General features: G+C 46.8%; 1 protein-coding gene across 1 annotated transcript in view; it reads right to left on the bottom strand.

The window, feature by feature from the left end:
• The window catches only part of Catsperg (cation channel sperm associated auxiliary subunit gamma), a 36,849-nt gene extending 12,241 nt beyond the window's left edge, over positions 1-24,608 (bottom strand). Inside the window, exons 1-15 of the mRNA XM_045155303.1 lie at positions 24,239-24,608; positions 24,098-24,151; positions 20,487-20,631; positions 20,263-20,389; positions 20,026-20,095; positions 17,639-17,794; positions 13,972-14,143; positions 12,474-12,611; positions 5,710-5,769; positions 5,438-5,560; positions 4,479-4,529; positions 4,245-4,374; positions 2,982-3,093; positions 264-422; positions 65-174 (exon numbers count right to left, since the gene is read on the bottom strand). Of these exons, the coding sequence (XP_045011238.1) occupies positions 65-174; positions 264-422; positions 2,982-3,093; positions 4,245-4,374; positions 4,479-4,529; positions 5,438-5,560; positions 5,710-5,769; positions 12,474-12,611; positions 13,972-14,143; positions 17,639-17,794; positions 20,026-20,095; positions 20,263-20,389; positions 20,487-20,631; positions 24,098-24,151; positions 24,239-24,511 (1,880 nt within the window). The 5' untranslated portion in view covers positions 24,512-24,608. The remainder of the gene's footprint in view (positions 1-64; positions 175-263; positions 423-2,981; positions 3,094-4,244; positions 4,375-4,478; positions 4,530-5,437; positions 5,561-5,709; positions 5,770-12,473; positions 12,612-13,971; positions 14,144-17,638; positions 17,795-20,025; positions 20,096-20,262; positions 20,390-20,486; positions 20,632-24,097; positions 24,152-24,238) is intronic.
• Between the last annotated feature and the right edge of the window lie 2,109 nt (positions 24,609-26,717).

Here is a 26,717-nt window from a genome sequence, read left to right on the forward strand (position 1 = left end):
TAGCTTTAGGTGCCACCCCTAGACTGGGAGCATTCAGATCTCTGGGTGGGCCCCTTCTTCTCACTCAGACAGCTGGAAGGTATGTCGGTTGTCATGTCTGTACATCAGCAACTTTTCCACAGGCACAGGCCTCTTGACCAGACGGCCAACTGCACTCTTCAAAAGATACACCAGCTGGAGGGTAGGCAGGTAGGTAAGCTCATAGGACTTCCCTTTAGTTCCCCCACCTGTCCCTTCCCTATCCCACCCCTTCTGCCTGGCACCTGGTAGAGCTGGCTGTTCTCATAAAATATGGTGACCATGATCTCTTTGGATGCATAGAGAGAAGACTGTTGCATTACTTGCAGACTGACATGTGTGTTCCAGCTCTTGGATGGGAACAGCTTATGCACATCATAGCCACCCTCCAAGAAATACCAGACCTGCAGATCAAACAGTCTTGCATGGGTGCCTATGTGCAACTGTGCGGCGACCAGGGGGTGTGTGGGAGACACAGGACCTCCTGCTCTGCCCCCTCAGCTTGAGAGACAAGGACCTCATCTGAAGATGAGTCCTCATATCTTCTTAGTAATGCCACTTCCCCACTTCCCTGAGCCCAGGCACCTCCAGCCCCTACAAGCCATAACTTTTTTTCAAGGTTCCAGACAGCTTGAGTTTCTCTGTCTTCCTCTTTTCTTCCCTCCTCTCTCTCTGTAGTACTAGGTACTATACCAAACCTGGGGCCTCCCGCATGCTAGGCAAACATTGCATCACTGAGCTAAATCTGCAATCTAAATAATTCCCTTTTTTTTCTTTTCCTAACCTTCCTTTAAAAAAAAAATTATTGGGCTGGAGGAATGACTTAGCGGTTAAGGCATTTGCCTACAAAGCCAAAGGACTCAGGTTCAATTCCCCAGGACCCACGTTAGCCAGATACACAAAGAGGCGCATGCGTCTGGAGTTCATCTGCAGTGACTGAAGGCCTTGGCACACCCATTCTTTCTCTCTCTCTCCCTCCCTCTTTCCCTGTCAAATAAACAAATAACTAAAAATAAAATATTTTAAAAATTATTAATTAATTTATTTATTTGCAAGCTGAGAGAGAAAAAGAATGGGTGTGTCAGGGCCTCTGGTCACTACAGATGAATTCGATACATGCCCCACTTTGCGCATCTGGCTTTATGTGGGTACTGAGGAATTAAACTGAGGTCATTAGGCTTTGCAGGCAAGTACCTTAACTGCTGAGCCATTTCTCCAGCCCTCCATTTTCCTTCTTTCATTTTATTTATTTATTACAGAGGGAGACAAAGAGAGACTGAGTATGGGCAAGTCAGGGTCTCTTGTCACTGCAAATGAACTCCAGACATATGCACCACTTTGTGCTTCTGGCTTTATGTGAGTACTGGGGAACAGAACACAGACCATCGAGCTTTACAAGCAAGTGCTTTTAACCCCTGAGCAATCTCCCCAGCCAGCTTTCTCTCTCTCTTTCTCTTTTATTTCCCCAGGTTTCACTCAAGCCCAAGCTGACCTGAACTTGTAGTCTAAGGCTGCCCTTGAAGTCACAGCAATCCTCCTACCTCTGCCTCCTAAATGCTGGAATTAAAGGCATGCAACACCATGCCTATCTCCCTCTCTTTCCTTCCTCCCTCCCTTCCCCTCTCCCTCCTTTCCTTCTTTCTCCTCACACTTGAGCTAATTAAAAAATATATATCTTATTTATTTATTCATTGGAGAGAGAGAGGGAGAAAGAAGCAGATAGAATGGCCTCAAACTTACAGTAATCCTTCTACTTCTGCCTCCTGAGAGCTGGGATCGAAGGCATGTGCCACCATGCCTGGCCTGACATTTCTTTAGCCGGGGTCTCACTAGATAGCCTAAGCTAGAACTTGTTATCATCCTCCTGTGTCAGTCTCTTAAGCACCATGATTACAGGATCTAGCCACCATGCTCACTTTTCTTCTCCTTACTCTCTGCAATCCAAGGGTCTCATTATGCCCTTGTCCTTGTTTTATCTCTGTACTGATATGCCCCTCATCTGACTCTACATTTCCTCTCCCATCCAGCCTCTATCCAGGTTGTTCTCCAAGGCTAGGACAGGTTCCTTTAGTGGTATTTTCCCCATTGCATCCTGGCCATTTTGATCTGCCATAGTCTAGGCACTGTGTGACTTAGACCAGTCTAGGGACTGTGTGACCCTGAGAGGACAAGGCTCTGGGCTACATCTTTTCCCAATTTGTCCCCAGCACTGGGTCAAGCATACAGTAGGTGCTCAATATGTGTGACATAAACAATTAAGTGCATACTGCCACAAAAGAGGTCTCTTGTCACAGGATATGGTGGCACACACCTATAATTGTACCATTCAGGAGACTGGCTCAGGATTGCCAGGAATTCAAGGCTAACCTAGGCTACATTGTGAAAAAAAAAAAAAAAAGAGGAGCCAGGAATGGTGGCACATGCCTTTAATCCCAGTACTCAGGAGGCAGAGGTAGAAGGATCACTGTGAGTTTGAGGCCACCCTGGGATTACATAGTGAATTCCAGGTCAGCCTGGGCTACCTCAAAAAAAAAAAAAAAAAAAAAAAAGAGGGCTGGAGAAATGGCTTAGCAGTTAAGTGCTTGCCTGTGAAGCCTGGCAAAAACCCTGGTTCAAGGCTTGATTCCCCAGGACTCACGTAAGTCAGATGCACAAGGTGGCACATGCATCTGGAGTTCACTTGCAATGGTTGGAGGCCCTGTGTGCCCATTCTCTCTCCCTCTGTCTGCCTCTTTTTCTCAAAGAAATAAATAAAAATAAAATTTTTAAAAAGAAAGAAAAAGATCAAGTTCCTCAGAAAATCAGATCTTGTACTCTGCTATGTGACTTTGGAAAAGATTCATATCCTTTCTGAGCTCCAGGGTTTAGTTTCAGATGGAACTTCTGCTACCATTGACCCTGATACGGGTGGAGGGTCTGGGGGTGATCAGGGAGGGAGTAAAGAGAGGAGCAGGGAAACCCACCTCATCTGTCTCCGTGACCAAGACCATGTCACCTTGAAAGGAGTTGACCACGTATTTGATGACTGACTCCTTTGGGAAGTCCACTAGAAAGATGAAGTGTGACCTGGTATAGCTGCAGGGGCAGATGTAGGAAGCTCTGAGTAAAGGGACAGCCAAGAGTCTCAGATCCTCTACTCCAATCCAGATATAGCATAGGACTCTGAATTTCTTCCTCCACTGACCTTGTAAACAAATACAGGGAGACTGGAAGCCTGGCTTCTGTATTCACCCATTCCCTGGGATGACTTTCTGCCTTTGGAGTCCTTATCTCTGCATCCTCAATTCTTTAGGATACCAAGAGTTGGCTTTAGGGTTTACAACTCTGGTAATAGTACTAGAAATGGAGTCTTAATGACATACTCTTTGAGTCCCTGATTCCAAGCATACCTAATGTTGAACCTTAATCTTTGCATGTATAAAACCACAAATTGTTTAATGATTCTGAATTGGGATTCTTCCCTCCCCCCCCCCCTTTTTTTTTGGTTAAGGTAGGGTCTTGCCCTAGGCCAGGCTGTAGGTTGACCTGGAATTCACTATGTAGTTTCAGGCTAGCCTAGAATTCACAGGGATTCTCCTACCTTGGCCTCATGTGTGCTAGGTGTGTGCCACCACACCCAACAGTTTTCTTCCTTTTAAAACCAAATGAGGACTTGAGGGATAGCTTAGCAGTTAAAGCATTTGCCTGCAAAGCTACAGGACCCAGGCTCGATTCCCCAGGACCCACATTAGCCAGATGTACAAAAGGATGCACACATCTGAAGTTAGTTTGCAGTGGCTGGAGGCCCTGGTGTGCCTGTTCTCTCCCACTCTCTCTCTCTCTTCCTCCCTCTTTCTCTGTCAAATAAATTAAATAAATAAAAATTATATCCAAATGAATCAGGGAGGAGGCAGTTTTCTCAATCACCCATGAAGATGGCACAGGGTCATCCCCCCCTCCTTTTCTGAAGGGTGACAGGGTAGCTTGGTGGGATGGGTTCCAATGTATCTGGAAAAAATACCACTCTACTGTTTACATGGGCAAGTCCTCACAGACAGCTTCAAGAAAGGACTCTTAAAGCTGGGGGCATGGCTCAGCAATAAAAACTTGCCTAGAATCCAACAGTGAGGGACTGGGGTGTAGGTCAGTGGTAGAGCACTTTTCTAGCTTGAGCAAGGCCCTGGGTTCAGTACCCAGGAACCCCCTCAAAATATGCCTGGGCCTCCTGGGGCATAGTATAGGCCTACCTCTGGAGGAGGAAGTTGCCCCAGATGTATAGGTAATTGTTGAAGGTGTTGTAGAAGAGACCCTTGGGTATCATGGCAGTAGAAGTGTAAACTTCTTTCCCTAGGATCACTAGGAAATCCCGGTCCCGTCCTTACCACAGCAAAGGAGGAGATAAGACAGCAGTGAGATAGTTTTACAATGGCTTCTCTTAGCCCCTACCCACCCCAAGGGCCACCCTTTCCTTCAGTTCCTACCTTCAGGTATAAATTTTGGCAGCTTATAGAGGACATCCATACTTTGAGAAGCTACAGGTGAGAAAACAAGAAAATTTCCTGAAACTTGGAGCTCTCAAAATCTGAAGCCAGGATAAATCATCACCTTCCCAATATTCCCATATGATGCTCTATTGACTTCCTATTTTGTTGCTGTTGTTGTTTTGGTTTTCCAAGGTAGGGTCTCACTCTAACACAGGCTGACCTGGAATCCACTATGTAGTCTCAGGGTGGTCTCAAACTCACCACGATCCTCCTACCTCTGCCTCGAGTGCTGGGATTAAAGGTGTGTGCCATCATGCCCAGCTTTGGCTTCCCATTTGAGACAGGGTTTCATATATCCCAGGCTAGCCTCAAACATGTTATGTAGCTGAGAATGACCTTGAACTTCTTATCCTCTTTCCTCTACCTCCCAAGTACTAGAATTATGGGTGCTCATCATAATGCTTAGTTTATGCAGTGCTGGGGATTGAACCCGGGGCTTCATGCAGGCTAGGCAAGCATTCTACAAACTGAGTGACATTTCCATCCTTGGGAAAAAAAAAATCTTGGATAAATGTCAGTTATAAAAAATATTGCCTTTGAGAGAATAAGATCCTCTTAGGACATAGTACTTGTCTTCTCTCACCTGGCTGGAGTATTTGTGTAGTATATAACTTGAACAACTTTACCTGGTAGTTTTGTTCTTATTGCAGGTAAAATGAAGTGAAACTTCCTATTGTGAGTCACAAGATTTTCCCAGTTCTGGCTTCTGCTCACTCTTCAGTCTCTCTCCCTGTCCTCTCCTCTCTGCCCCAGTCATATTGGCTTCCCCAGCCCACCAAGCCTCTTTTCTGTTCTCCATGCTACCCCTTACCTAAGACCAGTATGCTTAGGGTGGACTACAATCCACAATAGGAGCTTCTGCTCTCTTCCACCTGTCCCCCAGTCATCTTAATTACCCATGTTGTAGTTGATCAAGAAAAAGGACTTTTCAGTAGAGTTCTGTTCTTGGGTCTCCAACAGCAACAGGAAATTTAACTCATCTGAGACGAACACAGCCCAGTTGATGGAGCAGTAAGAAACTGAGGGAAAGCATGAAGTTCAAAGCAGCACAAGACTCAACCCTATCCTGGCAGCCTAGGTCATACTCCTTCCCAAACATGAAACCTTGTGCTGCCTTTCCCAGATACTTCCCACCGTCTCACCCCAAACTCCAAAGAGAGATGAGTACCCATTAACTTTTCGCACACCGACCACTTCTCAGGCAACATCTGGAAGGACACACGGCCATCTGTGGAGCAAGGCAGGTCCCATGCTCAGACCCTTCTTCCTAGCCCACCAGACATCCCACGAAAACAGTGCCCCCTCTTGGCCTCCCCATGCTTGTACCCCTCAGTTCTGGGATTCTAGGAGGCAGGTCTACCATCTAACTATTCCAGCTCTATACATGGTCTATGGTCACCATAATGCACTGAGTCCTGGGCATACGTCCCAATCAGAACCATCCTGATGCTTGTGTTAGAACTAATGGAGTCCAGCAGGGTTGCCCATGCCTATCCTGTTGGGCCTTGAGAGGCGCAGGCATAAGGCCTAGTGGAACTGCCTGAGCCTAGCTAAAGTTTGGTGACCTGTCTCTGGCCAGCTAGGACTCAGCAAGACATCTAATGGCTTCTTGCCTGCTACTTCCATGCAGGAGTTGGAATTACCATTTCAATAGTTACAGTTTACTATTAGCCCTTACCTCTCCCCACCATCCTAGAATCCCAGCCTTCATTCTCAACATTATATAGGCAACCACCTGTAACAATAAAGTGAGTTCCTGCTTCGACAAGACTCCCAACTCTGTGGTTTTTCTCTGGTGACTAGGAGAGGTTCTGAGTCATCCGACACTCATCTTCCTCCTCAACCCCTTGGAAGGAACCAGCAGGCCTGGTCCTTCCTCAGCACTACCTACCTGCTGGGGGAGCCCGGCATATCCTAGCACTCTAGAGGTAGTAGCAGAGAAATCAGTAGTTCAAGGTCAGACTTAGCTACAAAGCAAGTTTGAACCCAGGCCTGGGTTGCATGAGAACTTGTTCTCCTCCCACCCCTATTAAACACACACACACACACACACACACACACACACACACACACACAATGGCTGGGCATGATGGTGCACATCTTAAATCCCAGCACTTGGAAGACAGAAGAGGATCACTATGAGTTCGAAGCCAGCCTGAAACTACATAGTGAATTCTAGATCAGCCTAGGCTAGAGTAAGACCCTACCTTCAAAAATAAAAACAAGCCGGGCGTGGTGGCGCACGCCTTTAATCCCAGCACTCGGGAGGCAGAGGTAGGAGGATTGCCATGAGTTCAAGGCCACCCTGAGATGACAGAGTTAATTCCAGGTCAGCCTGGACCAGAGTGAGACCCTACCTTGAAAAACCAAAAAAAAAAAAAAAAAAATAATAATAATAATAAAATAAATAAAAATAAAAACAAACAAAAAAGTTGGGTGGGGATATAGCTTAGATGGTAGACTAAGACTAACATGGACAAGGTCCTGGGTTTAATCTCTGGTATCACCAAAAAATAAAATAATAAAATAAAAGCAGGGCTAGGGAGATGGCTCAGCAGTTAAAGGTGCTTGTGCTGGGTGTGGTGGGGCACACCTTTAATCCCAGCACTCTGGAAGCAGGGGTAGGAGGATTGCTGTGAGTTCTAGGCCAGCCTGAGACTCCAGAGTGAATTCCAGGTCAGCCTGGCTACACAAGACCACCCTACCTCAAATAATCGAAGAAAAAGGTGCTTGCTTATAATGTCTGCTGGCCCAGGTTCAGTTCCCTAGTATCCATGGAAAGCCAGGTAGACAAAATAGAAAATAGTACATGCATCTTGCCGGGCATGGTGGCGCACACCTTTAATCCCAGCACCTGGGAGGCAGAGGTAGGAGGATCACTGTAAGTTTGAGAGGCTACCCTGAGACGACATAGTGAACTAGAAATAAAAAAAAAAAAAAAAGGAGAAGAGGAGGATGAGGAAGAAGAGGAGGAGGAAGGAGAAGGAGGAGGAGAAGGAGGAGAAGACAGAAAATAGCACATGTATCTGGAGTTCATTTGTAGCAGCAAGAAACCCTAGCATGCTCATACTCATTCTCTGTCTCTCTCATTCTCTTTCTCTGTGTTGAAAATAATTTTTTTTTTTTGAGGTAGGGTCTTGCTTTAGTCTAGGGTAACCTGGAACTCATTCTGTACTCTCAGGGTGGCTTAGAACTCAGGGAAATCCTACCGCAGCCTCCCAATCTCAGGGTTAAAGGGGTGTACCACCACGGCCAGCAAATAAAATATATATAATTTTTTTTTTTGTTTTTTTTGAGGTAGGGTCTCACTATAGCCCAGGCTTACCTGGAATTTGCTATGGAGTCCCAGGGTGACCTCAAACTCATGGCAATCCTCCTACCTCTGCCTTCTGAGTGCTGGGATTAAAGGCCTGTGCCACCATGCCCAGCTAATAAATATATATATTTGGTTTTTTGAGGTAGTGTCTCACTCTAGCCCAGGCTGACTTGAAATTCACTATGTATTCTCAGGGTAGCCTTGAACTCATGGCAATCCTCCTATCTCTGCCTCCCGAATGCTGGGATTAAAGGTGTGCATCACCACGCCTGGCTAATAAAAATATTTTTAAGAAGAGGGTTGGAGAGATCACTGTGGTTAGAGGTACTTGCTTGTAAAGCCTGATGGCTCAGGTTCAGTTCCCCAGTACTCACATAAAGCCAGGTACACAAAGTGACCCATGTGTCTAGAGTTTACTTGCAGTGGCAGGTGGCCCTGGTGTGCCCATACTTTCACTCTCTCTCAAATAAATATTTGGAAGGAAGAAAAAAAATTGAGCACTCTACCACTAAGCCATTCCATTTCCCCTAATCTCTGCTCATTAGTAGATTCTAGTAGGTAAGTGCTCTCTCATCTTAATGAGCTACAACCCAGTCCTTTGTTTTTTGTTTTTTTGTTTTTTTTTTCTTTGTTTGTTTGTTTCTCTTTTTTTCTGCGCCCCCACCTCTAAAGTAGAGTCTTGCTCTATCTTAGGCTGACCTGGAACTCACTCTGTAATCCCAAATTGACCTCAAACTCACTGCAATCCTCCTACCTCTGCCTTCTGAGTGCTGTGATTAAAGGTATGGGCCACCATGCCTGGCTTTTATTTATTTGACAGTGTGAGAAAGAGGCAGACAGACACAGAGAAAGAATGGGCGGGGCTGGACAGATGGTTTAGCAGATAAGGCACATGCCTATGAAGCCTAAGGACCCAGCCCAGGTTTGATTCTCCAGGCCCCACATGAGCCAGATCCACATGGGGGCACATGCATCTTGAGTTCGTTTGCAGCAGTGGCTAGAGGCCCTGTGTGTACCATTCCCACTCTCTCTCTGCCTCTAACAAATAAATAAATAAAAATTAAATCTTTGAAAAAAAAAAAAAAGAAAGAATGGGCATACCAGGACCTCTTAGCTACTGCAAACAAACTCCACATACATGCGCTACCTTGTGCATCTAGCTTTACATGGGTACTGATGAATTGAACTCTGGTACTTAGCTTTAAAGGCAAGCACCTTAAATGCCAAGTCATCTCTCCAGCCCATGGCTTTTGTTTTTCAAGGTAGGGTCTCACTCTAGCCCAGGCTGACATGGGATTCACTATGTAGTCTCAGGGTGACCTCAAACTCATAGCAATCCTACCTCTGCCTACCAACTGCTGGGATTAAAGGCATGTGCCACCACACCTGGCTTTATTTTTTTTTATTATTTAAAAAAATATTTTGGAAAATAAAGTTATGAAATTTTCAGGAAAATGGATGGATCTGGAAAGGATTATACTAAGTGAGGTAACCCAGGCTCAAAAAGCCAAACAATGCATGTTCTTTTTCATATATGGATCCTAGCTACAGATGATTGGACTTTTGTGTGAGTAGGAAGAAAACTCAGTAGCAAAGGCCAGTAAGCTAGAAAAGAGATATAAAGGGAAGATAAAGGAAGGGAGGGGGGTACTTAATAGGATGGTATTGTATATATGTAAGTAGAAGAATAGATTAATGGGGGTGAAAAGGCCCAAGTAAGGTCAGGGGAAGAGATGAATAAAGGAAAGGTGGAGGGAGCGCTAATCAAAATCTAAGAAGATATAAATAGAAAGTGGGGGGGGGGAGGGAGGGAATTACCATGGGATATTTTTTTATAATCATGGAAAATGCTAATAAAAAATTTAAAAAATCCAGGTCAGCCTGGACCAGAGTGAGACCCTACCTCGAAAAACAAAAACAAAAACAAACAAACAAAAAAAAATTTAAAAAAAAGAAGATATAAATAAATCATATGAAAACCTACTTTTTTGAACAAGGGAATACTCAGGAGCCATAGATTGCTACTAGAAAATTTTCAATGCCAGGGATGGGATACCTTCCAGTGAATTGTTGGCCAAGGAGGTAACTGATGCTCCCAAAACACTATAGGCCATTGCCAAGGCCCTTTGTTTCCCACCAGGAATAGATGGTAAGACCCTACTGCTGAAGACTCCACATACTTGGGCTGCAAGACCACTGAGAAAACCTGAGCTGATACCCTCGTCCATGTAGACCAGCTGACAAAAAGCTCGAAGCAGCCATTCTGCACGCAGTTCAATGGGAAAGAGAGAAATCACCAGTGAACACTGCAAACCTTGTATTTGGCCAGCGAGGCCAAATGAGCCAACGGGAACAATAGTGGCACGTCTGTCATGGTGGAAACCAACTGCCTTCTAATTGGATTGGAGGTCTGCTCCACGGGAGGGAATACATCCCTGATACTGAAAACCTAAAACAGCAGTAGTTATGATCCCTAGGGGTGTAATGTCTGCTGCTGTCTGGCTAAATGTATATACTATGCTTATCAAATTGCCCAATAAAAGCACTTCTCTTAATGTTCATACCCATATATTAATGCACTTTAGGTAGAGAACCTTCTCTTTTCAGATGGCAGTGACCTTGGAATGACTCAGAAGGCATCATGGTGTAGGGAAGAAGTGACAGAGGAGTGCTCAGCACTGCAATCTCTATTACACCTTCCAAGGTTCAGGGTTCATTGTGGGAAAGGCGGCAGAAAGAATGTATGAGCCAAAGGAAGGGTAGGACTCCTTACAACATGCTCCTCCAGATACAAAATGTCCTGGGTATCCATGACCTCATTGTGCCTGACACTACCTACACAAGACCATCATAATGGAAGGAAAAGATCATGACATCAAAGTAAAAGAGACTGATTGAGAAGGGGAGGAAATATGATGGAGAATAGAATTGCAAAGGGGAAAGTGGGGGGAGGGAGGGGATATTGTTTATAATCATGGAAATTATTAACAAAAATAATAAATTTTAAAAATAAATAAATAATATATTTTAGGGAGCCAGGCGTGGTGGTGCACTCCTTTAATCCCAGCACTCAGGAGGCAAAGGTAGGAGGATCACTGTGAATTCCTGAGACTACATATTGAACTCCAGGTTAGCCTGGGCTAGACCAAGACCCTACCTCAAAAAAACAATATATATATGTATATATGTATACATTTTGGGGGTGAGGAGATGGCTTAGTGGTTAAGGCTCATGCCAGCAAAGACAAAGGACCCAGGTTTGATTCCCCAAAGCCCATATAAGCCAGATGCACAAAGTTGCACATGCATCTGGAGTTTGTTTGCAGTGGTTAGAAGCCCTGGCGTGCCCATTCTCTCTCTCTCCCTGCTTCTCTCTCTCAAATAAATAAATAAAAGTAAAAAGTATTTTAAAAATATCTTGGTTCTGAGACTTCATAGTGAATTCCAGGTAGCAAAACCCTACTTCAAAAAAAAGTGGTTTTTTTTTTTGGGGGGGGGTTCAAGGTAGGGTCTCACTCTAGCTCAGGCTCACCTGGAATTCACTATGGAGTCTCAGGCTGGCCTCAAACTCATGGCAATACTCCTACCTCTGCCTCCCAAGTGCTGGGATTAAAGGCATGCGCCACCACAGCCAGCAATTTTTTTTTTTTTTTTTTTTTTTTTTTTTTTTTTTTTTTAGGTAAGGGTCTCTCTATCTCTCTCTTATCTCTCTCTCTCTCTCCAGCCTAGGCTGACCTGGAATTCACTATGTAGTCTCAGGCTGGCTTCAACCTCACAGTAATCCCTCCTACCTCTGCCTCTGGAGTGCTGAGATTAAAGGCATGCACCACCATACCCAATTTAAAAATATTTTATTTTCAAGCAGAGAAAGAGAGAGAATGAGAATAGGCACTCCAAGGCCTCTTGCCACTGCAATGGACTCCAGATGCATATGCCACTTTGTGCATCGGGCTTTATGTGGGTACTAGGGAGTTGAACCAAGGCCATCAAGGTTTGCAAACAAGTGTCTTTTACCTCTGAGCCATCTCTCCAGCCCAAGTGAGCTTTTTAAATTAAGTATTTACTTTTTAGTCAAGATCTTTCTCATATAACCCAGGCTGGCATTGAACTCATACAGCAGAGGCTGGCTGTGAACTCTTATCCTGCCTCTACCTCCCAAACACTGGGATTACAGGCATGTGCCACCATGTCTGGCTTTTGCTTAGAATGATTTTGGAGGACTGGAGAGATGGCTTAGCAGTTAAGGCACTTGCCTACAAAGCATAAGGACTCAGGGTTGATTCCCCAGTACCCACATAAGCCAGATGCACAATGTGGCATGTGTATCTAGAGTTCATTTGCAGTGGCTAGAGGTCCTGGCACACCCATCCTCTCTCTCTCTCTCTCTCACTCTCTCAAATAAATAGATTTAGGATCAGATTTTGGAATTGCATTTTTGCTTTTTGAAGCCACAATTCTAGCCTTATCTCTACAAGTACTACCCCCTCCCCAACACACATACACTGAGACAATCCATAGTCTGCCACCTGTTCTAAGGACACATGGTGAGCAGTGAGGGCCTGATGTGAGAGGGTATGGAGGGGCCTGCTAAAAGTTCCAGAAACTATCCACACTTACCTCTGATGGTCCCAAGGTGAATGTAACCCTCATGCTTGCCAGTGGTCAGCGCAAGTATGTACTCAGAGCCATTGCTGCCAAGGTACACAGGGCATAATCTCTTGATGCATTCGCTGGCCAGGACACGAACCCACCTGCCTAGGGGTCAAGCATAGGGCTTCAGGGCCAGGCAGTCAGACCTGGTATCTGAGGCCCCCATCCTTCTCCCTTGTCTTACTGAGCCTGTTACTTTTCATCTCTGACTAGCCTTGGAGAAAATCCCATTCTTGTTCTTGGGGTCTACTTTGTTATTGTCAAATTAAATATATATATATATTTTTAAAAATATTTTATTTATTTGAGAGAAAGAAGTAGATAAATATAGACAGGGTGTGCCAGGGCCTCTAGCCACTGCAAACGAACTCTAGACACATGCACCACCTTGTGCATCTGGCTTTACATGCATACTGGGGATTTGAGCCTGGGTCCTTTGGCTTTGCAGGCAAGTGCCTTAACTACTTAGCCACCTCTCCAGCCCATCATCCCCCCCCCTTTTTTTTTGGTTTTTCTTTTTTTTAAATTTTTATTTATTTATTTGAGAGCCACAGAGAGAGACAGAGAGAAAGAGGCAGAGAGAGGGAGAGAGAATGGGCGTGCCAGGGCGTCCAGCCACTGCAAACATACTCCAGATGCGTGCACCCCCTTGTGTATCTGCCTAACGTGGGTCCTGGGGAGACGAGCCTCGAACTGGGGTCCTTAGGCTTCACAGGCAAGTGCTTAACCGCTAAGCCATCTCTCCAGCCCCCTCTTTTTTTAAAGTTTTATTTATTTGAGAGTGGTAAACACAGAGAGAAAGAGGCAGAGAAAGAAAGAATGGGCGCACCAGGGCCTCCAGCCACTGTAAACAAACTCCAGATGCAAGCGCTACCTTGTGCATTTTGTTTATATGGGTACTGGGGAATAGAGCCTCGAATGTGGGTCATTAGGCTTCACAGGCAAGCACTTAATGATTAAGCCATCTCTCCAGCCCTTAAGTGTTTTTTGTTTTTTTTTAATTTTATTTAGTTGAGAGAGAGGTAAAGAGAAAGAGAGAAAATGGGCTCGCCAGGGCTTTCAGCTGCTGCAAACAATTCCAGATGCATGTGCCACCTTGTGCATCTATCCTACGTGGGTCTTGGGGAATCAAACCTGGGTCCTTTGGCTTTGCAGGCAAGTGCCTTAACTGCTAAGTCATCCCTCCAGCCCCCTCATAGTGAATTCTTGGTCCTCCTGCCTCCATCTCCCAATACTGGGATTACAGGCCACATACCTGGCTTCTTTTTCCTTTGTGGTAAATGTCCTTCACAATCTTAATTCTTTCTTTTAGTTTTTGGTTTCTCAATGTAGGGACTCACTCAAACCCAGGCAGACCACCACAACTGGCCACAATCTTAATTCCTTCCCTTCCACCCCACCCTGATCTCCCACACACCCTTTTCCCCACATTACTCCCTCCCTCCCCACTGCCAGGTCTTCTCACTGCTGTCTTGGTTGCGCTTGAACAGAGTGTTGTAGCTGCCTGTAAAATAGTAGACGAGCTGGTTCTGCCGGATGAAGAGTGTGCTCTCAGTGGAGATGGCGTCATAAATGGTTGCCGAGAAGCCAGACAGGGGACAATAATAGGAGCCGACCCAGCAACTGTCAATGCTCAACTGCAGGGCAGCAGAATAGGGGTGAACAGGTGACTACTGATTTAACTGCTCAGACTGCCAACCTCTCCCACTGTAGACTGGGGAAATAGATGACAGATCTGAGCCATTTGGGGCATTATGTACAACCTGGAGTTGGGCAGTGCACAGTGCACTCAATAATCTCTGTGCCATTGATATAATCAAGGTTGTGCTCACATGGGTAGAAAACATACCATGCTTGGCACAAGACACTTTAAACATTTTTTTAAACATTTTATTCATTTTTATTTATTTGAGAGTGACAGACAGAGAGAAAGAGGCAAATAGAGAGACAGAGAGAGAATGGGTGTGCCAGGGCCTCCAGCCACTGCAAACGAACTCCAGATGCATGCACCCCTTGTGCATCTGGCTTACGTGAGTCCTGGGGAATTGAGCCTGGAACCGGGGTCCTTAGGCTTCACAGGCAAGTGCTTAACTGCTAAACCATCTCTCTAGCCCACAAGAGGCATTTTAAAAATTATTTGATTTTTATTTATTTATTTGAGAGAGAAAGAGGGAGGGAGGGAACACCAGTGCCTCCAGCCACTGCAAACTCCAGATGCATATGGCCACCTTGTGCATCTGGCTCATGTGGATCCTGGAGAAATGAACCTGGGTCTTTTGGCTTTGCAGGCAAGTGCTTTAACTACTAAGCCATTCCTCCAGCATCCCTCCCCCGCCTTTTTTTTTTTTTTTTTTTTCGAGGTAGGGTCTCACTGTAGCCTAGGCTGACCTAGAATTCACTATTAGTCTCAGGGTGGCCTCAAACTCTTGACAATCATCTTACCTCTGCTTCCTGAGTGCTGGGATTAAAGGGGTGTGCCATCATGCCCAGCTATTATTATTATTATTATTATTATTCATTTATTTGAGAAAGAGGGAGACAGAATGGGCACACCAGGGCATCTAGTCACTGCAAATAAACTCCAGATGCCTGCACCACCATGTGCATCTGGCTTATGTGGGTACAAGGGAATTGAGCCTGGGTCCTTTGGCTTTGCAGGCAAGTGCCTTAAGTGCTGAGCCATCTCTCCAGCCTGGCTTTTTACTTTATTATTTGCAAGTAGGGGGAGGAAGATAGAGAGGGGGAAGAGAGAGAGAAAATGGAGGCTCCAAGACCTATTGACACTACAAATGAACTCCAGATGTATGCACCACTTTGTACATCTGGCATTATGCATGTACTGGGGATTCAAACCTGGGCCATTAGGCTTATAAGCAAGCACCTCAACCACTAAGCTATCTCTCCAATCCCTTAGTTTAAAAAAAAAATTGTTTTATTTTTATTTATTTATTTGAGGGTGACAGAGAAAGAAGCAGAGAGAGAGAAAATGGGCACACCAGGGCCTCCAGCCACTGCAAATGAACACTAGATGCATGTGCCACCTTGTGCATCTGGCTTATGTGGGTCCTGGGGAGTCAAGCCTCGAACTGGGGTCCTTAGGTTTCACAGGCAAGTGCTTAACTGCTAAGCCATCTCTCCAGCCCCCCTTACTTTATTTTTATTTATTTATTTATTTATTGGTTTATCGAGGTAGGGGCTCACTCTAGCTCAGCCTGACCTGGAATTCACTATGTAGTCTCAGGGTGGTTTCGAACTCATAGTGATCCTCCTACCTCTGCCTCCTGAGTGCTGGGCTTAAAGACTTGCACCACCACACCTGGCTTTTTGTTTTTAACTACATATATGTTGCAGTCCGGTTCACATTGCTGGTAGAAATCACCCAACAAGAGTAGCTTCTGGGAAAAAGAGATTTATTTTGGCTTACAGGCTCGAGGGGAAGCTTCACGATAGCAGGGGAAAACGATGGCATGAGCAGAGGATGGACATCACCCTTTGGCCAACATAAGGTGGACCACAGCAACAGGAGGGTGTGCCAAACGCTGGCAAGGGGAAACTGGCTTTAATACCCATAAGCCCACCCCCAACGATACACTCCCTCCAGGAGGCATTAATTCCCAAATCTCCATCAGCTGGGAACCTAGCATTCACAACACTTAAGTTTATGGGGGACACCTGAATCAAACCACCTCTCTCTCTCTCTCTCTCTCTCTCTCTCTCTCTCTGTGTATGTATGTATATATATATTTTTTTTCTTTTTCTTTTTTTTTTTTTTTTTTAAGAGAGGGAGAAAGAGGCAGACACAGAGAGAATGGGCACACCAGAGTCTCCTGTCACTGCAAACAAACTCCAGTAGCATGTGCCACTTTGTACATTTGGATTAGGTGAGTACTAGGGAATTGAAGCTGGGCTATCAGGCTTTTCAAGCAAATACCTTTAATGTCTGAGCCATCTCTCCATCCCTTTTTTTTGAGACAGGATCTCATGTAGCTCAGGTTGGCCTTGAATCAGAGTTAGCTGGTTACTATTTTTTAAATTAATCTTTTATTTTATTATTTTTTTTTTCAGGTAGGGTCTCATTCTAGCTCAGGCTGACCTAGATTTCACAATGTAGTCTCAGGGTGACCTCGAACTCATGATGATCCTCCTATCTCTGCCTCCTGAGTGCTGGGATTAAAGGCATGCATCACCATGCCCAGCTAATTAATTTATTTTTTTAGAGAGAGACCAACAGAGTGTGAGCATGGGCATGTCAGGGCCTCTAGCCACTGCAAATGAACTCCAGACGCATGTGCTACCTTGTGCAGCTGGTTTACATAGGTAGTGGGTAATCAAAACTGGGTTCTTAGGCTTCATAGGCAAGTGCTTTAACCAAATATTATTTTTTAATGAAAAAAATTGGGGACTGGAGAGATGGCTTTGTGGTTAAGGTACTTCCCATTTTCTCTGTCTCCTGCCCTCTCTCTCTCTCTGACTCTGTCTCTTTCAAATAAAAAATAAAAAAAGTTGGGCTTGGATGCAGAGAGTTTGCCTATCAAACAGGAAACCCTGGTTCACACACCTCATAGTACTCCATAAACCAGGTGGAACACAACTATAATTCCAGCACTCAGGAGGTGAAAGTAGGAAGATCAGAAGTTCAACATCATCCTCTAATACCAGCACTTGGGAGGCTGAGGAAGGAGAAATTGCAGAGAGTTCGAGGCCAGCCTGGAGCTACATAGTGAGCTCCAGGTCAGCCTGGACTAGAGTGAGACCGGTACCTTGGGGGGAGGGGGAGACAAGGAAACAAACAAATATAAAGTAACATTGGGCATTGGGATATGGCCCAGCAATCAAGCACTTGCCTAGAACCCACCAGTGAGGGGCTGGGATGTGGCTCACAGGTAAAGCATTTGCCTAGAATATAAGAAGCCCTGGGTTTAATTCCCAGTACCACAAAAGGGGTTGGGGGAGGAAGGTACAGAATCAAGATTTGAAGCTAAGTGGTCTGGCAGCAGAGTTTTCCTTCATGCTCTCTGCTGGGGACTGCTATGTCCTTGTAATCCCATCTACCACATGCCTCACTCCAACAGGGTCTGAAACCCAGCTACCTACCAGAGCCAGCAGCCCACCATCTGCTTGGCATCACTCACCTCCACGAGAGAGTAGCCCTCAAAGTTGGTATCTGTCATCAGAATGGCCTTTTCATTGGAAATGCCCCCGAGAATGAGCACAGGTGAATGGTTTAGAGTGTACCACAGGGGTCTCGAGCCTTCTTTCTGAAAGTAGTGCTTCTTCAGTTCAAAGAGCTGCCAGGCAAGGAGCAGAAGGACCATTCAGCACTCTCCCATCTGCTCATCATCTCAGTCAAAGCCCAAGTCCTCATCCTAAACACAAAGACTCTCACAGTTTGCTATCACCTTCCTGGCCTTTCTGCCAGTCCCTTCTCTCTCACACTTTCTGAGTTCAGTAAACCTTTCCTGCTTCTCAGACATACCAGGCACACCCCACCTAGCCTTTGCACCCATTGCTTCTTCTCTTTCTCATTTTTTTTTTCCCCCAGGTAGGGCCTCACTCTAGCCCAGGCTGACCTGGAATTCACTATGTAGTCCCAGGCTGGCCTCTAATTCACAGTGATCCTCCTACCTCTGCCTCCCAAGTGCTGGGATTAAAGGTGTGTGCCACCATGCCCAGGTACAGAGAGAATGGGCCTCTAGCCACTGCAAAACAGACTCCAAATGCATGGGACACTTTATGCATCTGGCTTTACATGGGTACTGGGAAATCAGACTTGGGTTATTGGACTTTTTTTTAAATTTTTTTTTTGTTCGTTTTTATTTATTTATTTGAGAACGACAGACAGAGAAAGAGGCAGACAGAGAGAGAATGGGTGTGTCAGGGCCTCCAGCCACTGCAAACGAATTCCAGACGCATGTGCCCCCTGTGCATCTGGCTAATGTGGGACCTGGGGAACCGAGCCTCGAACCGGGGTACTTAGGCTTCACAGGCAAGCACTTAACCGCTAAGCCATCTCTCCAGCCCAGGTTATTAGACTTGTAAGGCAAGCACCTTAACCACTGAACTCTCTCTCTAGCCCCATTTGTACATTCTTTGGAGGGGTGGTTTGAGGTAGGGTTTTAATCTAGCCCAAGCTGACCCAGAATTCGTCTCAGCTAGCCTCGAACTCACAGCTATCTTCCTACCTCTGTTTTTATTTATTTGGGAGAGAAAACAGGAAAGAGGTAGTGAGAGAGAATGGGTTTGCCAGGGACTTTAGCCACTGTAAATGAATTCCAGATGCATGGGCCACTTTGTGCATTTGGTTTATGTTGGTCCTGGCAATTGAACCTGGGTCCTTAGGCTTCATAAGCAAATGCCTTAACCACGAAGCCATCTCTTCAGCCCCATTTGTACATTCTTGAAGAGTATAGGGAAGAAACCTAAGAACCTCAGTGTTTTTTTCCCCCTCTTTAAAATGAGTATGCAGGACAGTTGCTCTCAGGTCCTCACTGCTGAGCCTGACTACTTCTCTGAACTGTAACTCACAAAGTATAACTCTCTCCCCCCTCCCCCACCCACCCTTTCTTTTCTTTGAATGCTGGCCAAAATCCTATGCTTGCTTGTCCTAACACTTTGAGGCTCTTCTGCCTTTTCTCAATAAATCTCCTTTGCCTTACACTCCTTGTGATCTATGTATGAGCCTGATGAAAAAGTTATGCCCTGCCCTCATAGGTCCATGTGTTTCAACTCTTGAGGGGCACTGTTTGGGAAGGTTGTGGGACCTTTAGGGGTTGGAACCTTGCTGGAGAAAGTGAGTAACTGGGGGCTTTAAGGCTTTGTGGATTTGCCCCACTTCTTGTTTGCCCTCTGTTTCCCACCTGCCGATGTGGCTGATACTGGCACCCGGCTCTAGCCTGTCATGCCTCTCCTGACATGATGGACTCTACCCTCTGGAACTGCAAGCCAGAATAAACCCTCTCCTACTCTAAAAACTAAAATGGGGGCTACAGAGATTGCTTAGTGGTTATGGCGCTTACTTACAAAGCCAAAGGACCCAGCTTTGATTCCTGAGTACTCATATACAGTCAGATACACAAGGTTGTACATGTGTCAGGAGTTCATTTACAGTGGCTAGAGGCCCTGGCTCTCTCTTTCTCAAATAAATATTAGAAAAAAAATATGGCTGGAGAGATGTCTCAGTGGTTAAGGCACTTTGCCTGCCTAAGAACCCTAGTTCAATTCCCCAGGACCCATGTAAGCCAGATACACAAAGTGGTGCATGTGTCTGGAGTTTATTTGCAGTGGCAGGAGGCCCTGGTACAAATAAATAAATCGAGATGGGCTATCATTAGGTGAGAGTACTATCCTAGGAATAATGAGGCTCAGGTTCAATCCCTAGCACTGAAAAAAATGAAAATAGTATATGTGGGAATACATGGGGCTGGACATGAAGCAAGTGTTCTACAAATGGGATCTGTGCTCCTTTAAGGAGGCCAAGATCTAAGTATACCACACCTATTTCCTGTCCCATGACTCTCACCTCATCTCCCACAGTGAAACGAATTTCATTGTTCTCTCTCTTCTGGAAACCATTGATATTCACATAGAACCTGTGAACAGGTGGACAGCATGTCCCAGTAAGAAATCTGGGCTTGGGACTTCCCACAGCTCACAACCATCTCTCTCAACCCTTCCCTCTGACCACCAATAGTTCCTCTGAGGCTAGGGGATTGGCATTCCTATGACCCTGCCCTGGCCTGAGTACCAGAAAGAGCACCTTTTGGGGGGAATGAAAGGCCCCAAGCCATTGCTGCTGATGTCCACACGCATGACCACACTGCCGTTTTTGATGGGCATGGGCGTGTACCAGTTCATGATGCATACTTCCTCTGCCAAGCACTGCCCTGCTGGTAGAGTGGGTGCTGAAGTACTGGTGATTACCAGGTTCCCTCCAGTTCTCTAAGCATACTGAGATCACCCACTCCTACCCATGGAGCCCACCTTTGCTACGGAATGGGGCAGCCTCCATCTCAATCTGCAGCTGCTCCATCTTCCAGCGGTAGAAGTTGACTGGGTACTGGAAGGTGACCAGCACCAAGGGCTTCAGCCCCATCAGGTGGCCCTTTCGAACCAGGTCCTGAGAAGCCTGAGGGTGAGAGGGCCACACAGGCAAATTAATACAGTGCCGGGGTCCTCCTGCCTGGAATACTGTATAGCAGTGCTTGTCTTGCTGTGCTGGGTGGAAATACCAAGCTCTCCACCTTGAGATAGTCAGGAGAACATGGCTGAGGAGCCAGGCATAGTGGTACATGCATTTAATCCTAGCACTCAGGTGGCAGGGGCAGGAGGACTGATGCAAGTCTGAATCTAGCCTGTCTATATTAATGAGTTCCATGTTAATCAGGAGAGAAAGAAAGTTAGCCGACCAGAAAGAAAGCTAGCACTGAGGTGGAGGCAAAGGGGTCAAAAGTTCAAGGGCATCCTCAGCTACATAAATTCAAGACCAGCCTGAAGCTATGAGGGAGGGAGGGAAAGCACAAAACAAATACAATAGTAGGAAGGCAGTACTTCTGTTCCTGGTAGGTTACTCTTTTTTTTTTTTCTGTATTTTTTTTTTATTTTTTTTATATAAGGTAGGGTCTCACTCTAACCCAGGATAACCTAGAACTTACTCAGTCCCAGACTGGCCTCAAGCTCACTGGATCCTCTTACTTCTGACTACAAGATTGATAGGATTAAAGGTGAGATCCGCCACACCCTACAATAACTTCTCTCAAAGTTGGAAAGTAAGAAGAGGTGGGGCTGGAGAGATGGCTCAGTGGTTAAGGTGCTTGCCTGTGAAGCCTAAGGACCCAGGTTCAATTCCCCAGTACCTAGGTGGCACATTCTGGAGTTAATTTGCAGTGGCTTGAGGCTCTGGTATACCTATTCTCTCTCTCTATCTGCCCCTCTCTGTTAAATAAATAAATAAAAGTAAAAGGGCAGCCAGGCATGGTGGTGCAGACCTTTAATCCCAGCACTCCAGAGACAGAGGTAGGAGGGATCACAGTGAGTTCAAGGCCAGCCTGTGACTACTCTCCCTCTCTCTCTCAAATAAATAAAAATAAAATAAACATAAAACCAGTTGTTTCAGCCAGGCGCAATGGCAAACACCTTTAATCCCAGCACTTGGGAGGCAGAGGTAGGAGGGTCATTGAGAGTTGGAGGCCACAGTGAATTGTAGGTCAGCCTGGACTAGAGAGAGACCCTACCTCAAAAAAAAAAAAAAAAAAAAAAAAAGCTGGGCGTGGTGGTGCATGCCTTTAATCTCAGCACTCAGTGAGTTCAAGGCCACCCTGAGACTACATAGTGAATTCCAGGTTAGTCTGAGCTAGAATGAGACCCTACTTCAAAAAAACATTCTTTTGAGACAGGAACTTGCTATACTGAATTCACAATCTTTCTGCCTCGGTCTTCCCAGTGCTGGAATTACATACATATGGCATCAAATAGAGCTTTTCTTTATATTTTATTTATTTATTTACTTAAGAGAGGAGGAGGGAGAAAAAGAGAGGGAGGAAGAGGCAGATAGAGAATGGGCACACACAGGCCTCCAGCCACTAAAATGAATGTGAGACACATGTGCTACCTTGTGCATCTGGCTTTACGTGGGTACTGAGGAGTCAAACCTGTGTCCTTTGGTTTGCAGGCAAGCACCTCAATCAGTAAGCTATCTTTCCAGGCCTTTTTTATTTTTTCTTTAAAATAGATTCTTGGTTTTGGTTTGTTTCTTTTTTAATGTTTTTGGTTTTTTGAAGTAGTCTCTCACTCTAGCTCAGGCTGACCTGGAATTCGCTCTGTAGTCTCAGGGTGGCCTTGAACTCACAGTGATGCTCCTACTTCTGCCCTCTGAGTGCTGGGATTAAAGGCATGTGCCATCACACCCAGCCATAGATTCTTGGTTTTTACTTATTTATTTGAGAGTGGTAGATAGACAGAGAAAGAGGCAGAGAGAGAGAATAGGTGCATCAGGGCCTCCAGCCACTGCAAACAAACTCCAAATGCATGTACCACCTTGTGCATCTGACTTACGTGGGTCCTGGGCAATCAAGCCTTGAACTGGGGTCCTTAGGCTTCACAGGCACGTGCTTAACCATTAAACCATCTCTCCAGTCCAAGATTCTTAGTTTTAAAATATATTTTATTTTTAGCTGTGTATTTGAGAGAGAAAGAGATGGAGAGAATGGGCACACCAGGTCCTCCAGCCACTACAAACAAACTTCAAATACAGCACGACCTTATGCATCTGACTTACGTGGATCCTGGGGAATTGAACCTGTGTCCTTTGGCTTTGTAAGCAAGTGCCTTAACCAATAAGCAATCCCACCAGCCCATGGCTTAGCTTTTCTTTTTTCTTTTTCTTTTTCTTTTTTTTTTTTTTTTTTGCATGGGAGGGGAGAATGGGAGGTCTCATAACCTAGTCTATCCTTGGTTGACATCTCTATGTAGTATTACATTACATAGTGTATTACAGGCATGAACCACCAGGGCTACATGCATACTAAGCAAGCACTCTTCACTTCTTCATAGTGTCCTTTAAAAAGTTCAGCAGCACTTGGGAGGCAGAGGTAGGAGGATCGCTGTGGGTTCAAGGCCACCCTGTGACTGAATTCTAGGTCAGCCTGGGCTAGAATGAGACCCTACCTCAAAAAAACAATTTTAAAAAAAGTCCAGAGCCAGGCATGGTGGTGCATGCCTTTATTCCAAGCACTCGTGAGGCAGAGGTAGGAGTATCGCCATGTGAGTTTGAGGCCACTCTGAGACTACATAGTGAATTCCAGGTCAGCCTGGGCCAGAGTGAGACCCTACCTTGAAAAAAAAAAAAAAAAAAAAAGTTCAGCAGAGCACACAGATTGATCACCACGAATTCAAGGCCAGCCTGAGCTACAGAATGAGTTCCAGGTCAGCCTTGGCTACAGTGAGACCTAACCTCAAAAGAGGCTTTAGAGGGCTGGAGAGATGGCTATAGTGGTTAAGGCACTTGCTAGGAAAGCCAAGGATCCAGGTTCGATTCCCCAGTACCTATGTAAAGCCGGATGCACAAGGTGGCCCATACAGCTGGAGTTCATTTGCAGTAGCTAGAGACCCTGACATGCTCATTCTCTTCCTCCCTCTCTCTCTGCTTGCTCATAAATAAATAAATTAAAAAAGAGAAAAGAGACTTGAGAGATGGCTTAATGGTTAAGGTGCTTGCCTGCAAAGCCAAAAGACCCAGGTTTGATTCCCCAGGACCCACGTATGTCAGGTGTACATGGTGGTGCATGAATCTGGAGTTCATTTATAGTGGTTGAAGGCCCTGTCACGTCTATTCTCCCTCTCTTAAATAAATAAAATTAATTAATTAATAAAAAAAGAAAGAGGGCCGGGTGTGGCGGCACAAACCTTTAATTCCAGCACTTGGGAGGCAGAGGACTGCCATGAGTTCAAGGCCACCCTGAGGCTACATAGTACATTCCAAGTCAGCCTGAGTTAGAACTAGCCCTACCTCGGAAAACCAAGAGAGAGAGAGAGAAAAGTTAGAAGATGGAGAATCAGAGGCTTACAGTCAGTCCGCTTCCACTGTACCTTCTCACCTGTCCCACACAGGAATAGTTGATTTTCAAGTAATAAGGGAATCCCAGGTATTTCTGTAAGAAAGAGGTGGACAAAAATGTTCACTCAAGCAGTGTACTGGATGAAAACCCCACGGATACGTTTGACCCTTGTCCCCTTACCTCGCGCACATCAATTGGCGAGTCTACCAACATGCTGAACACGTTGGCCACTGTATCCACGGGCTCTTGATCAACGAACCGATCATTCATGTCGTTTTCGCCTACTGTCTCAAACTTGTTCAGGACAACCTGCCAGCTGCACTGGTTGTAAGAGTCTGTCGCCCACGTCTTCCACGGCTCCAGTAACATAGTTAACAGTGCCCACAACACCCACAGGACTCGTACTCTCTGCCACACAGGGCTGGCAGGTGACATGACTGGCCAGCACACCATGTTGCTAGAACCTGGAGAACGCGGAGATCAAGGCCTGCGCACAAGACCGCTCTCTGGAGCGGACTTCGGTGAACCCACCTTGCTGCCCCTTTTCATTCCGACCCTCTTCCTGGCTCCGCCTCTACCAGAGCTATGGGCCCCGCCCCTGGCCCGGCCCCTGCTCTTGCTCCGGGCCCCGCCCCCGCTCTTGCTCCGGGCCCCGCCCCCGCTCTTGCTCCGGGCCCCGCCCCCGCTCTTGCTCCGGGCCCCGCCCCCGCTCTTGCTCCGGGCCCCGCCCCCGCTCTTGCTCCGGGCCCCGCCCCTGCTCTTGCTCCTGGCCACGTGGCTCTTTTCGTCTCGTTTCCTCGCTTCGCCCGCTATCTTTGCCCTACTCTTGCTCCTAGCTCTGGCCCCTCTCGGTACTCTGACCCTGCTCTTCGCCGGGTCACGGTTTTTGTTTCTCGTTTTGACCAAGCCTCTCTTATTTTCCCCAGTCCTGCTCCAACCTACTGGCACCGACTTGTTCGTGGGCCTTGCTCCGCCCTCATGTAATGTCCCGTCCCCGCCCTTCTGCTCCGCACGCCCCTTTCTCTTAGGTGATGCACAGCCTAAGAACCGAGTTCTATTCTTGGTCTTGTTCCTCTCAGAATCCTCGCCCTGGACCTTCTGCACGCCACGCCCCTTCACATGGCTCCGCCCCTGTCTCTTGCTTGAGGTTTGCTTATTGCTCTGCTTCTTCTCCTTACCTCTTCCCTGATTTTCCGCCGGCCCTTTCCCTTGGTCTTGGGCCAGCGGTTCTTCCCGCGCCCGCTCCTCGCCCTGCCCCTCAGGGTGGTCCCGCACCTTATTTTCGCCCCGCCCCTTGTCTTTAGAGCCGGTCTCCTTGCCTCCAGCCTCCTCAGCTTTGGCTCCCTCGCCCCGTGATCGGTCTTGGACCAAGGATTTCTCCTCCCCTCGGCCCTTCCCCTCGCTGCCAGACCTCTCCTCCCCCTTGGCTCTCTCCTCGCCCCACCCTTTCTCCGTAGAGACCCTTTCTGGGTTGCGGGATCTCTCTCCCTCTCGGGATCCCCGCCTCTCACAGCGGGCTCTGCCCTGGCACCGGGATCTTTCCAGACCCAGGGATTTCTCCTGTCCTCTTTCCTTCCCCTCCCCGCCAGGCCTCTCCGCCCCCTTGGCTCTCTCCTCGCCCCACCCTTTCCCACCCCAGACTCTCCCTGTGCCCTGAGACCTCTCCTGACCTCGGGATGTCTCCTCGCCACCCGCCTTCCCCTGGCCGTGAGACCGCTCCTCGTCCCACGCCCACGCGGTCTTCTCGATGCTCACTTTCCCCTGGAACCGAGACTCCTTTTCGCCCCACCTAGTCCCACCCCTCCTTTCCATGCCCCGACGGTCAACGGCCTCTGGCACCGCCCATCCCCGCCCCTTCCCCACCCCTGGGTCTTAGCTCCGCCCTCCTCGGACTCGCCCTTTCTTTGCTCCCCTACTCAAGGCTCTTTTCTCTCCTGTGCCTCTTCCCTCCCCTCCCTCCCACCCCTTCCTAGCCCCTCCCCGCCCCCTCATCCCCTAGGATGGCATCGCCTTCTCCCCGCCGGCTGTACCAGTCACTTGCTTAAAACCAGTCAACCGTTGCTGGCACCACCTGTCGCGCCCCTCCTGCCCGCTCTCAAAATGGCCGACCTCACTTCCAGAACCGACTTTCACCCTGCTAGATGCAACACCCACGTGGCGCATGGGTTTCCACAGTAACTGGCATTTTCAATCCACTCCTGGTACTTGAAGGAGGAGCTGCAACTCCCAGGCACACGGGGGTGTGTCGGGCCAAAATTGCTGAAGGTGAGAAACTGTGATCTAAGAAAACCATCGAGGGCTGGACAGATGGTTAGCTGTGAAGACGCTTGTTAGCCTGTGAAGCCTAAGAACTCAGGTTCTATTCCCCAGTACCCGCGTAAACCAGATGCACAAGGTGGTGCGTTCATCTGGAGTTCGTTTGCAGTGGCTAGAAGCCCTGGTGCTTCTGAGCCACTGCAAAGTGCCTCAGTTCTACTGGTGTTCCTGATGTATGCTTCTTGTGATGCTGGTGGTGCCATTTCTCTCTGCCTGGGCCTGTGAAAGTGGGCCAGCCTCTTCTGCCATTGTGGAATTTCCTTTCTATCTGTAAGCTTCAATAAAGCTCTTCCTCCTATAACTTGTACCGAGTTTGAAAGTTCATCCCAGCAACATTGTAGCT

Source organism: Jaculus jaculus, chromosome 7 (genome assembly GCF_020740685.1).
Source record: "Jaculus jaculus isolate mJacJac1 chromosome 7, mJacJac1.mat.Y.cur, whole genome shotgun sequence".
NCBI lineage: Eukaryota > Metazoa > Chordata > Mammalia > Rodentia > Dipodidae > Jaculus > Jaculus jaculus.